Source organism: Papio anubis, chromosome 14 (assembly GCF_008728515.1).
Source record: "Papio anubis isolate 15944 chromosome 14, Panubis1.0, whole genome shotgun sequence".
In the NCBI taxonomy this organism is placed as follows: domain Eukaryota; kingdom Metazoa; phylum Chordata; class Mammalia; order Primates; family Cercopithecidae; genus Papio; species Papio anubis.
This window is the reverse complement of record NC_044989.1, coordinates 86,665,210-86,678,628: the sequence shown is the minus strand read 5'-3', so window position 1 is coordinate 86,678,628 and position 13,419 is coordinate 86,665,210. Positions and strand designations below refer to the sequence as shown.

General features: G+C 40.5%; 1 protein-coding gene across 3 annotated transcripts in view; it reads right to left on the bottom strand.

Moving 5' to 3' along the window:
• PTCD3 (pentatricopeptide repeat domain 3) overlaps window positions 1–13,419 on the bottom strand; it is a 31,225-nt gene that overhangs the window by 15,753 nt on the left and 2,053 nt on the right. For all 3 annotated transcript variants that reach the window (XR_002516770.2, XM_003908921.4, XM_009184584.4), the window contains 6 exons: window positions 13,296–13,332; window positions 10,986–11,031; window positions 6,326–6,394; window positions 5,770–5,874; window positions 3,864–3,987; window positions 870–985 (listed from right to left, as the gene is read on the bottom strand). Coding sequence is in view for 2 of the 3 variants with exons in the window: in XM_003908921.4 (XP_003908970.2) it covers window positions 870–985; window positions 3,864–3,987; window positions 5,770–5,874; window positions 6,326–6,394; window positions 10,986–11,031; window positions 13,296–13,332 (497 nt within the window). In the remaining variant the exon portion in view is untranslated. The remainder of the gene's footprint in view (window positions 1–869; window positions 986–3,863; window positions 3,988–5,769; window positions 5,875–6,325; window positions 6,395–10,985; window positions 11,032–13,295; window positions 13,333–13,419) is intronic.

The following is a 13,419-nucleotide window of genomic DNA, read 5'->3' as shown; positions in this document are numbered from 1 at the left end:
ACAAGAGTGAGACCCTGTCTCTGAGGGGGAAAAAAGAAATCCACATTTAGTTGGGCAAAGAGTAGGAAAGACAGAAAAGAAGAAAAACACCAATAATCCCATCACCCAGAAACACTTTTTAAATTATTTTTTTCTTAGGCATTTGTAAAAACATTTTTACAAAAATGGAATATATACTGCTGACAGCCTGTTTCCCACTTATTGGATGAATCTTTCCATACCCAAACACATCTACTCTAATGTGCTCAATGGCCACACAACTTTTATCATAATTTGATCATCTACTGTTGGACATCTAGATTGTTTTCAACATTTTTACAAGTATAAACACCTCCTTATGAAAAATGTCACATGAGCATCTCTATTTGACTGATCCAAAGGATTTCTTGAGACCTAGTTCTAGAAGTAAAATTCACGAGTTGAGACAGAGGCTATGACTCAACTTACAGGCAGCCCCCCCGCACACTACTGTTCTGTCTCCAACCTAGTGTGTTCTCGCCTCTAAGTCCATGTATGAATTTTTGAGGGGGCCCCGGCCATGGAGTCTTTACCTGGCCAGAATACATCATGTTATTACTCTAAGTGACACAGGCCAGCCCAAACATTTCAGATCAACGCTTTGCCTTAATATGAGGTAGGAGAAGACAACATATTGTTAAAAAGTAAACTAGGAAAGAAGTAACTGTTTAAAATCTCTCTTCTTCCTGTACCACTTTTTAATCAAGGCTATCGTACCACACATCTCAGTACAAATCTCTTACTACTAACTACCCTGACACATGGCAAAAGAACCCATCTTATTTTTAAAAGCGATTTCTTCAAAAAGAAGCTTAAGGAAAAAAAAAAAAATCAAGGCCAACAGTTGTTACCAATTCTTCTGACTGCTCAGTTTGTTGAAAATGATAATCAGTTGAGGGCTCCTGGTCACCATAGTAACACAATAAATCCAAGAGACTATTTGTTGTTTCAAGAGACACAGTGGTTCCTGTGGGTAGAAACAGAAAGGGAAAGAAACCTTGAAACAATGAAGAACTAAAGCCTGTTAGGTGAAAATGCTTCATTTTTTAATATTGGCTGTGGTCTTCATGGCTACATACTTAATGTTGTCCACTACTTTATGCACTCAACGTCAACTTAAACACCTGGAGTGACATAGACAGCGACATAACCCCTATTAACCATGTAATTTGATGTAAAAGATTGGAACACAAGATGAAGTTTGGGCCTGTGCTCACTTACTTTATGTACTCATTTTTCTCAATCTAGTTCATGGTTTTAATTATCATCTCCAAACTGAACACACTGCAAACTATCCCCACTTACTTCCCCCAGCCCAGGTCCATTTGAACAAATGCAAGTAGCATTACTCCATTTGGATCCAGATACTCACTAAAAACTTGCTTAGAAACACTAGCTGAATTGTCTAACTATAGTAGTCTCTTAAAAATTGTTCAAAACATTATGTCCCCATCTTGACACTCATTAAAAGCGCTAAAAAGGGAACAGGAGGGAGAGAAGTATGAGATATAATCTGCTATTTTAGAAGAAAAGTAAATGTATCTTTTTGTTTGTTTTGAGATAGGGTCTCATTCTGTCGCCCAGGCTGGAGTACAAGGACATCATAGCTTACTACAACCTTGAACTCCTGGGCTCAAGTGATCTTCCCACCTCAGCATCCCAAGCAGCTGTGACTACAGGTATGTGCCACTGCGCCTGGCTAATTTTTAAATTTTTTGCAGAGATGAGGTCTCACTATGTTGCCCAGGCTGGTCTTGAACTCCTGGGCTCAAGCAATCCTCCTGTTTTGGCCTCCCAAAGTTCTGGGATTACAGGTGCGAGTCACCATGCCCAGCCAATAAATTTTCTTTCTAAACAAAATACATTGATAAATTTAAAATGAGTATTAGGAAATGTAAAAGTCCAGAAGAGAAAGCAGGGCAGAGCGAAGAGGGTACAGGCTATGGAGAAGCAACTGGTTCACACCATCTCAAAGCTATGAGACCCTGGAAAAATTACCTAATAATTACCTTCATAAGATTACTATAAAACACACCAATGAGGGCCAGGCGTGGTGGCTCACACCTGTAATCCCAGCACTTTGGGAGGCTGAGGCGGGTGGATCACCTGAGGTCAGGAGTTTGAGACCAGCCTATCAATGTGGGGAAACCCCATCTCTACTAAAAATACAAAAAATTAGCCAGGCATGGTGGTGCATGCCTGTAATCCCAGCTACTTGGGAGACTAAGGCAGGAGAATTGCTTGAACCCAGGAGGCAGAGGTTGCAGTGAACCCAGATCACACCACTGCACTCCAGCCTGGGCAACAAGAGCAAAACTCGTCTCAAAAAAAACAAAACAAAAAAATAAAAAACACACCAATGAATAAGGTATTGTAGAATTAAGTATGTGAAATGACTAGCACAGTGTTTTGCACTTATTAGGGGCCTGATAATGAAATGTTCTAGGATCCTTTCCCTGGTATACTTAGTTACTGAGCTATGCGTCTGACAACTGTCTTTACTGAAGGACTGCACACACCTACCCAATAAAGGGGGTAAAACTAAAAAAAGACAAGCCTTAGCACTAAGAACTTTAATGCAGACTCACATCAGTTGCCGATCATATTAACAAGCAGAGGGAAGCGCCTCACTAAATTATAATCTACTGCCATCACTTACCCATACATCTGATGCTGCACCAAGCCACACACCAAAATTCTCAAACATAGCTTTCTGCAAATGTTTCCTGGGTTCAAGTGTATAATGATTCAGTCCAGTTTCCACCACTTCCATGTTTATTCTAAATCACCAAATAGCACTCTAGATTCTAAACACATAATGCCAGCTGCTTCTGATGTTGCTATATGTACATTTTCATGGTTACTTACCAGCTGTGCTATTTACATGTGTAGCTCCGAAAGTTTACATCCAGCTCCAATTCAGAGAACCACACAATTTTAGAGCTAGAAGCTCTGAGAAATTAAGTAACTTTTTGAATGCTAAGAACAACTAGTGACACAGATGGCACCAGCATCAAAGCCCCGATCCTATTGAGTGTGCTTTCCTTTTTACGTATTTCCTTCTTGTGTGTTGTGGCCCAATCTTCCAAACATCCTTAAAAAGTACAGGAAACCTGGGCACAGTGGCTCACACCTGCAATCCCAGCACTTAGGGAGGCCGAGGTGGGTGGATCACCAGGTCAGGAGATCAAGACCATCCTAGCTAACATGGTGAAACTCCGTCTCGGCCGGGCATGGTGGCTCACACCTGTAATCCCAGCACTTTGGGAGGCCGAGGCGGATGGATCACAAGGTCAGGAGATCGAGACCATCCTGGCTAACACAGTGAAACCCCGTCTTTACTAAAAATACAAAAAAATTAGCTGGACGTGGTGGTAGGTGCCTGTAGTCCCAGCTACTTGGGAGGCTAAGGCAGGAGAATGGCGTGAACCTGGGAGGCGGAGCTTGCAGTAAGCCGAGATTGCACCACTGCACTCCAGCCTGGGCGACAGAGCAGGACTCCGTCTCAAAAGAAAAAAAAAATAAAAGAAAAAAGAGTACAGGAAATCTGGGAGCACTGCGTACCTACCTAACGTTAAAAACAGAAGCTAAGGTAGAAGCGTGATACAATTTCTCTACCAGTGCTACAATAAAGCAACAAAGCTGCAATTCTACTTCACCTATAGTTCTTAAATAACACTAAAGCTAAAAATGAAATAAACTATTAAAAATATAAAGCATGCAGCCATAAAAGCAAAGTAAGTATAGCAGGCCCTGTAACTTTTATTCAAAATATCTGAATCATGCAACTGGGGCCCACTTCAAAGCCCATGTTATTAGAGGGGCTTTAATCAAACTCAGGTCACCTGCTTGCAAAAGCTGATCAAACATGTCCACAGAGGTTTTGACTTTTCTGAGCTTGATTCGTTCCTTCAGGGCGGCTTCACTTATGTCTTCAATCTGAGGTTCAAAGTACTCAGGCATTAAACACTAGGAAAACAAGATGACTAAAGTTACTACAAACAGGTAAAGGTGAGGAAAGGATAACTGAGTAGGACAAAATTTTTATCACCAACATACCAAAGTAAAACTTCACTGCTCCAATTCATGTTTCCTGCACCAGACACTGTTTATCACTTTAACATGATTGTCTTCACAGGGAATTGAACTAAACCTTTCATCTCTAATGCTGTGTATCCTCTAAACATTTAATACTACTCAAGGTATGCTGATTTTACCTCATTCACTAACTTATTCAAATACTTTCTGAATGCCTACTACTTGATCCCAGACATTAAGCTCGGCACTGGGGATACAGAGACGAAAGGCATTCTCTACCTTCAGGGTGCTCAATCTAATGGAGAAAGCAGATAACCAACAAATGATTATTCCACCACTGCCACTGTCTTAGTTCAGGATTTTAGTATTTTGACTTACACAATCACACTGGCTTCCTCATCTACCGACAAGTTATACTATGAAAACAAGAAGTGTGTATTTCCCTGTGAGCTTTGGGAAGCAGAGAGATGTGGGGGGATGGGAGTAGTTTAGATATGATGAGTCTGAGATTAGTACTTCCACCAACAAACTCAGGAGGGCAGAGTCACATCCGTTTTGCTCACCACTGTATGGTCAAGCACTAAGCACAATACCCACCACACTCCATAAATCCTCGCTCCAAACTACAGAACAAAGAGGGAGCTGGAAATACAATGTGGAGTTCAAAGTAAAGGGATCTAGGCTAGATATACAAGAGTGCCAAATGGATTAAACCGGTCACTGAAACAGAAGAGTGTACACAATAAAAAAAGAAAATGAGCATAAAAATCTAAGAAAGACACCCGTACTTAAGAAGTGGATCAAGGCCGGACACTGTAGCTCACACCTGTAATCCCAGGACTTTGGGAGGCCAAGGCAGGTGGATCACGAGGTCAGGAGTTCAAGACCAGCCTGGCCAAGATGGTAAAACCCCATCCCTACTAAAACTACAAAAAGTAGCCAGGTGCAGTGGCAGGCACCTGTAATCCCAGCTACTCAGGAGGCTGAGGCAGACTTGCTTGAACCCGGGCAGCAGAGGTTGCAGTGAGCCAAGATTGCACCACTGCACTCCAGCCTGGACAACAGAGTGAGACTCCATCTCAAACAAAAACAAAAAAAGAAGCGGATCAAGGGCAAGCAGCAGTGGCTTACACCTGCAATCCCAGAGATTTCAGAGGCCGCGGAGGGATGTCTGCTTGAGCCCAGAAATTGGAGACCAGCCTGGGCAATGCAGTGAGACAAGACCCAGTTCTCTACAAAAACTAAAAATTAAAAAACATTGGCCAGGCATGGTGGCACACTCCTGTAGTCCAAGCTACTTGTGAGGCTGAGGCAAGAGGATCACTTGAGCACAGGGGTTCCAGGCTGCAGTGAGCTATGATTGCACCATTGCACTCCAGCCTGGGTGACAGCATCATACGCTGTTTCAAAAAAAAGGAAGAGAAAGATGTGGATAGAGAGGTAGTGAAGGAAACTTTAGTCATAGAAGTAAAGATCTAAGAGCATGGTGTCACAAAAAAATCAAACAGGGAAAATATTAAGATGAAGAGCAAAAAAATACAGAAAGAATTTTAAAAGGTTAGTGTTGTGATCAAAGCTAACTCCACATTTTAAAAGGCTTATCATCCAAATATTGAGGGTATTCAAATGGCTACTTAAATATTAGGTATGAAAGCCTGGTTTAATTTACATTTAAAATAGTATTATGTAAATAATGTAACTACCTGTCCTTACCGGTATATGAGGTTCAGCTATGTCCTTCTGAAAATATTTGGGGTATGAATTAACAACAAACTTGGCTGCATTCTCCCCAGATTTCTTTGCCAGTAAAAATAAATGCTACATAAAGAAAAAGATTAAATACATGTAATTTAGACTCAAGCAAGATTACATTACACTTTCAGCAATAATTTCTCCTCCCTTACAAAAAAAAAATGCAACGACAAACAGAATCCCAATTAGAAATTATAGAATATCCCACCTTTTCTACTGTGATACAATTTCAGTTAGCATCTTACGCAGAGATTGAAATATATAAAAAGCAAGTCATTTAAACTGAGTGGGTCACTCCAGTGTGAAAAAGCCCTAAGTATTAGAAACCAAAACCAAAAATCCTCTCCCCGTTGACGATATGTACATCTTTTTGAAAAAAGTAGTAAAGGATTCACAAAGTCTATCAATTTCTCAGCATTTGTAAACCTTTCCCAGGTTCTTACAACTAAATTATTTATGTACTGTTGTGCGCAAACCAGAGAGATAAAAGACTAGAAAATTATATGAAAATACTCACAGATTCCAAAGAGGATGTTGGTATAAGGTAAGGATCATCTTGAAATGCATAAGGCATAGCTGTGGTATCCTGTGGAAAAGACATAATACAATTTCTGCATTTATTTTGAAGACAGCTCACTGTAACTTTTAGCTCCTGGGCTCAAGGGATTCTCCTGCCTCAGCCTCCCAAGTAGCCTGGGCTACAGGTGTGTGCTACCACAGCTGGTTTTAAAAATTTTTTTGTAGAGAGGGTGTCTTGCTGTGTCACCCACGCTGGTCTCAAACTCCTGGTCTCAAGCAGTTCTCTCACCTCTGCCTTACAAATGGCTAGGATTATAGATGTGAGCCACTGCATCCAGCCCACAAGTCTTTTCAGCTAAACTTTTAAGAGGATCTTGTGAGTTCTGAGTAACAAAAATTCTGTAAGTTTTAATTATGTATGTAACCTACATGCGCAAATGTATGAGGGCATATATACATGTGTATATAGAGAAAAAAGACAAACACCTGCACTGTACTCCCAGCTCTACAAGACTTGCCTTTAATTACGCAAAGCAAACAATGGCTTAAGCTGTACCCTCCCCCCACTATGGCTGATTTTAATATTTAAGTTTGCTATCACTGGGGACTATTTCTGTTTTAAACTCTAGGTAAGAATCATCTGAATTAACTAGTCCTAACAGCAGAATCCCAGAATAGGATTTCCTCCAAAGCAAGGTCACTACCCACGCTCATCTTTACCAAGAGTCCCTCCTCCAAATGGAAGATACCACCGCACCCCCTCAGGAATGAACAGCAGCAGCTTCTCCCACGTCCTGTTGCCCATTAAAATTGCTCCCTAAACCTGAGCATAATCAACTCTCCAATACCACCAGGGGCCCCACTGAAAAATGCCCCAGAATTGCTTTCTCTATTCTTCTCTTCTGTGTCTGGGTGCCTTACTTGGGCCTTTATTACAAACAAAAACTTATCCTATATCCTTAACCCTGTCTTACTGACCTGGACTCCTTGGGGAGGGGGCACGGAAGCTTCCCTGCAGCTCTCAAGGGAAAGCTGCTCATACCTGGAGCCTGGAGGGAGTATGTTATTTTGGACCTAGCTTTCTGCTACCCCTTTCAAAAACCCCTTTCCCTTGAGCCTCACCTTAGCAGCCCTGTGGTGAACTTCAGTTTTTAATTATACTAACGGAAAGCCAATGTTGAATTCTTAAGAGTGATATGATCCAGGGTCACTACAGCTGCTGAACTGAGACCAGTTGTACGGAGTTGAAGTGGGAGACAATAGAGACTGTTGCAATTAATCCAGACTTGTAAGACAACAATCACCAAGGTGATCGGTGGTGATATCAAGCATCTAAAATTTTGATATTGTGCAGAAAAGAGTTAACACGCCTGAAACCACTATCCTTAGAAAGGTCTGCTTCCAAGGCTGGCCCTTGGCTGCCATCTGGGAACCTGGATATTGGAAGGGTTCCCACCATTCCCAAACTGCTAACAATGGTTCACTGTGCCTAACCTGTTTGTACAATGTGTTTTGTGCCAAATATCTGCTTTCCTGGTCTACATGGCCAGCCTCCCCTAACAACTCTGGCACTGGGTCTCCAATAAGCTTTGGTAGATACTTCGCATGTGTTGTCACAAGTCATTGATGGAGGAATTAAGTATGTCCTGTGTTGAATCTTCTGGAGACGTCTTTTGGAAACTTGTCACTGATTTCTTTTGGTCTTTATCCCATGAGCCCTTTCTCTTTGCTGACTTTGCTTTGTATCTTCTTGCTGTCTTAACTCTTAGTTGGGAGTGGTCACGGAGACCTCACACATCTTTTGAAGGGATAAACAAAGGCTTTGCTAACATGATTCCCAGGATTTTGGCCTGAGCAGCTATTAAGAATGGAGCTGCCATCAATGAGATGGCAAAGAAATGTATGAGGAATGTTTGGAGGGAAAGGGGTTTGGTTTTGGATATGTTAAGATCTTTATCACACTTTCAAGTGGAAAGGTTTCCCATTCTCCACATTGCTGTCTTTTCTAAAATGTCTGCTTAGAATTCCTTTCCCCCTATCCTGGCTAACACAGTGAAACTCCGTCTCTACTAAAAATACAAAAATTAGCCAGGCGTTGATGGTGGGCGCCTGTAGTCCCAGCTACTCAGGAGGCTGAGGCAGGAGAATGACGTGAACCTCGGAGGCAGAGCTTGCAGTGAGCCGAGAACGCGCCACTGCACTCCAGCCTCGGTGACAGAGGGAGACTCCATCTCTTAAAAAAAAAAAAAAAGAATTCCATTCCCAGTCTCAGCGAAGTAACCCCTTCTCAGTGCTACCTCAGTCTTCCCCTCTAGAACTACACAATAACTGTGTCTAATTCTATATCCAGCACAGTGCTTGATAAGCATCATAAGGGCACAATATATGGTTGCTGAATGAATGGATAAACGAATAACTCTTGGATTTCAAGGGCCAGGTAAGTCACAATTCTACACCTAATTTCTATAACTTCTTTGACTTGAAAGTGGCCCTGGACCATCCTCATTAAAATGTTGAGAATATCTCAGAGGTCCATATCTATGTTTACATTTCAGGTGCCTATTTATGGATAAGTGAGCTACTGAAAACCTCAATGCTTTGCAAGTAGGGAGATGTAGTAAAGTACTTTTTCAGAAACTGGTATACTAATGCACATTAGCCCCGACACTATCTTTACTAGCTCCTGGCTCACCGCAACTTCCACCCCCACCTCCCAGGATCAAGTAAGCCTCACCTCAGCCTCCCAAGTAGCTGGGACTACAGGCCCATACTACCATGCTCAGCTAATTTTTGTGTTTTTTGTAGAGACAGGGTTTAACCACGCTGCCCACACTGATCTTAAAGTCCCAAGCTCAGAGGATCCACCCGCTTTGACCTCCCAAACTGCTGGGATTACAGGCGTGAGCTACTATGCCCTGCCTAGTAGTTCCATTTTTAGATGTAGTTTAACATCTACAATAGAAGAACAATTCTGTGTACTTGTAATAATCAACTTAAGGAGGATCACTATCCATACAGATACTGTGGCAGAAAAAAAGACTTAATTATTTTAGACTTTTCCCCACAGATTAAATTAAAAGTTTTCGGTTAATAAAAACTACAACCAAGCAGAAAGTTCCATTTCTGATGCATTTACCAAAGTTTCAGTGTATCTACCAGACTACAAACTCTATTCTTGAGTTGCCAACAGAACAAACTTCACGTCAATGAAATCAACAATATAGTAGCAGTAACAAAATACCGTGTACCAAGCATTTCCTTTGTCCCAGACTCTGTCCTAAATGTTCTTATGTATATTTAATTCATTTGTTAATAATTCCCATTGCAACCTTGAGGTTTGGTGTTATAATAAACCCCCACATTTTATAAGTTAGGAAACAGAAGTTATCAAGAGGTAAAGTAACTTGCCTAAGATCATAAAGCTAGTTGCTTGGCTATTAAACCAGTAGGCTCCAGGACCCAGATTATTAATCACTGCATGATTGTCAGCATGACAGGTACATTATTTCTCCAAGTTGGTATACTACAGCCAAATCATCTCCTAAGAACATATATTTCAACAAGCCCTTCCAGGTATTAAAGATCACTGGTATGGTAGAAAAACACTGCATTTCAAGGTAAAAGATGTGGAATTAAGCCTTTAATTAAGGCTTTAACATCGTAACCAGTCACTGGCCACTTTCAAAACCTTAGCTTCCTCATTTGCCAAATGAAGGGATTTGATAATTTTAATTTTTCTTTTTTTTTTTGAGACAGAGTCTCACTAACTCACCCAGGCTGGACTGCAGTGATACGACCTTGGCTCACCGCAACCTCTGCCTCTGGGGTTCAAGAGATTCTCTTGCCTCAGCCTCCTGAGAAGTTAGGACTACAGGCGCCACCATGCCTCGTAATTTTTGTTTTTGTTGTTTTGGTAGAGACAGGGTTTCACCATGTTCACTGGGCTGGTCTCCAACTCCTGACCTCAAGCAATCCACCTGCCTTGGTCTCCCAAAGTGATGGGATTAGTGATGGGATTACAGGTGTGAGCCACAGCACCCAGCCAATAATTTCACTCTTAAAAAAAAAGAAAAAGAAAAAAATTGGGCACGGTGGCTCACACCTGTAATCCCAGCACTTTGGGAGGCGAAAGCAGGCGGATCACCTGAGGTCTGGAGTTCGAGACCTGTCTGACCAACATGGAGAAACCCCGTCTCTACTAAAAATGCAAAATTAGCTGGGCGTGGTGGCACATGCCTGTAATCTCAGCTACTCAGGAGGCTGAGACAGAAGAATCGCTTGAACCCGGGAGGTGGAGGATGCGGTGAGCCGAGATCATGCCATTGCACTCCAGCATGAGCAACAAGAGCGAAACTGTCTCAAAACAAACACACACATGAACAAAAAACAGATGGGGGTCTTGCTATGTTGCCCAAACTGGTTTTGAACTCCTGATGTCAAGTGATCTTCCTGCTTTCGCCTCCAAAAGTGTTGGGATTACATTCATGAGCCACCTGGCTCAGCTGGATTAGATAATTTTAAAGAAACTTTCTAGATCCACAACAGTTTAATTCTGAATAATGAACAGGTATGAGTCTTAAATGTGTTATTAGCCAAGTTAAAAAGTATGTTATTAGCCAAGTTTTAGGTTAAAAAAAAAAAACTAAAATCCTACTTACCCTGTTTACTGTGGATGCAAGTGCCTGAAGAACAGCTACTTTATCCCTAAGAATAAGAACCACAAGTTAATCCTCATCAGGGCTCTTCACAGCCACAAACTGAACAAGTGATTCTACTCTCAGTGTATTGGCCAGTAACAAAGTGCACATCTCATCTGAAGCTGCTTCGTATGTCACAAGGTCACTAGAATAAATTAGAAATGAAGAAAACTGCCAGTTCTTTTCCCTAGTTGGTACATGTTCTCTCTTTGCTATGCCTGTCCTCTCTGGCCTGGTGGATAATGCCATAACCCAGGGCTAGTGATTTCCATCCTCCCCTCATAAAACTATCTGGCCTACTTACTCTATCCACTTTCCTATGGATTCTTACTGCGGCTTTCAGGACTACTGTTGCCTTTACTAACTTAACTGGTAGCTCTTGATTCAGTTATACAAGAATAAACCATAGGCTTCATTCTGGACCTATTGCATCAAAGCCTCCCAAGATCCACGGAGGACTGTCACACACATTCTTACTGAATTCCCAGATAATTCTGATGCACCCTCCTGGTTTAGAACCTCTCAACCACATATAACCTTATGGTAAGAATTGCAGGCCAGCTGTCCACTGCACCTCTGAATAGAGACCTTCACTGAACTATTAGAAAAGGCTTCACTGGAATAAATGACAGACAAGATAATTCGATCTCAAATGTATTTTTGCTCCTATGTTAGATTTTATGTGTTTCCTTTCCAAAAGGGAATTATGCCAAGAGTATTTTTCTAAATAAAGTTTAACATAACATTTTTAAGACTATAAGTCATCTGAGAAAAACAAAAGTACAGGAAATTTTATATTTCATCAAAACTAATTCCCTGATGTATATAATATCCACAAGATTTTCTTTCCACATTTAGAAGTCACATTTATGTCACTTCAGCAAGTGTGATGACGACACATTCTCTCATCTCTCAGCATTCCCTCAGATCTTTCATTAGCCTATTTAAGTCTTAGCAAGTTAGCATACTTTCCTAACACATTGAACAAATGGCAGTGAAAAAATGATGGCAGATTACTCACTAATTCACTTTCTTAAAAGGGTTACTTAAAAAAGTTATCATATATTATTTTAAAAAAATAAACTAGAACATTACAGGTTAACCTAAACTGTCTGGTGTCATCTTGTGACCCCTCTCCACGATGAATTTGGTATTTGTATTTCCAGAACTTTTAAAGTATTTTTACACATACATCTCCCTAAAAAATGTATACACACTGTCATTCTGCATGTGTCTACGTAAGTTTGACTGCATTATCCATGTTATTAAATATAGAGCTAACTAATTCCTTTCAATGTAAAAAGTTATTGTATGATAACCTTTTAAAATTATCCATTCACTTTTCAATGGGCATTCAGGCTGTTTCAACCTGTTACTATTCCCAAGTAATAAACAGTCTTGTCCATGTATATATGCAAATGTTCCTCCAAAGTGGCTAACCAGTAAGGTATGCACATTTCCAATTCTGATTCTGCCAAATTTCCTGCCAAAGAGCTGTTCCAATTTACTGTCCCACAAACAAACGTATTTCTCCAAATCCTCTCTCTACCAATCCGGTAAGTTTTAATTTGCACTTCTTTTATGATCCCAGTTACCTATGCATTGACATAACTGGTCTCCCTGGCTCCCTAAAATAATCACACAATTCAGATTAATAAAGTTTTTTAAAAAGGCTTTTTAATGAACCCGAGTCTTTAGGTCACATAATTTTAAGACCTAGCTTTTTAAGGGGCCATTAAATGTGTTCAATAGTACTACACTGTAACAAGCACTTTTGTGAAGTTTTAGTTCCTACATATTCAACAAATGTTGAATAAATGAGATGAGGCAATTTGTTCAAGGATACATCCACTGAATAAAAAAGCTAAATTTTGCTGTCCACACCATTTACTTTATTTTACCACATTAGAGACAATAAAGACAGTAATTTTGTCTGCTCTTCCAACCATGTGAGAGAACTTCCTTTAAAAAAATTATAATGATGATGTTCATGTATAACCATGTATTATTAACCACGTAAATACTAACCCACACTAATTCAAAATATCTTTCAATTGTTCTTTTAAGTAAATCTCATTGCTCATTCACTCACTATTCTCCAACTTTCTATTTTTTGTCCTTTAAACTCCTAGCTTCTCCCCACTCAGCTACTCTCTCTTCAAGAATGCTCTCCTATTGCTCTTCCCATCACTGTCTCCTTACTTAACCCTTATGTTTCTCTCATAGTAAGCACTCAACCATTTGCTGAATGAACACTGATAGAATACTTACCAAGTTTTCTTTTTTGGAATTACTACTTCTTCAATCCCTAATGTAAAAAATAAAACATGATTCAGTTTCCTAGTACTACAATGGAATCCAACGTGTTGATATAAAAATAGAATTCAACATATTT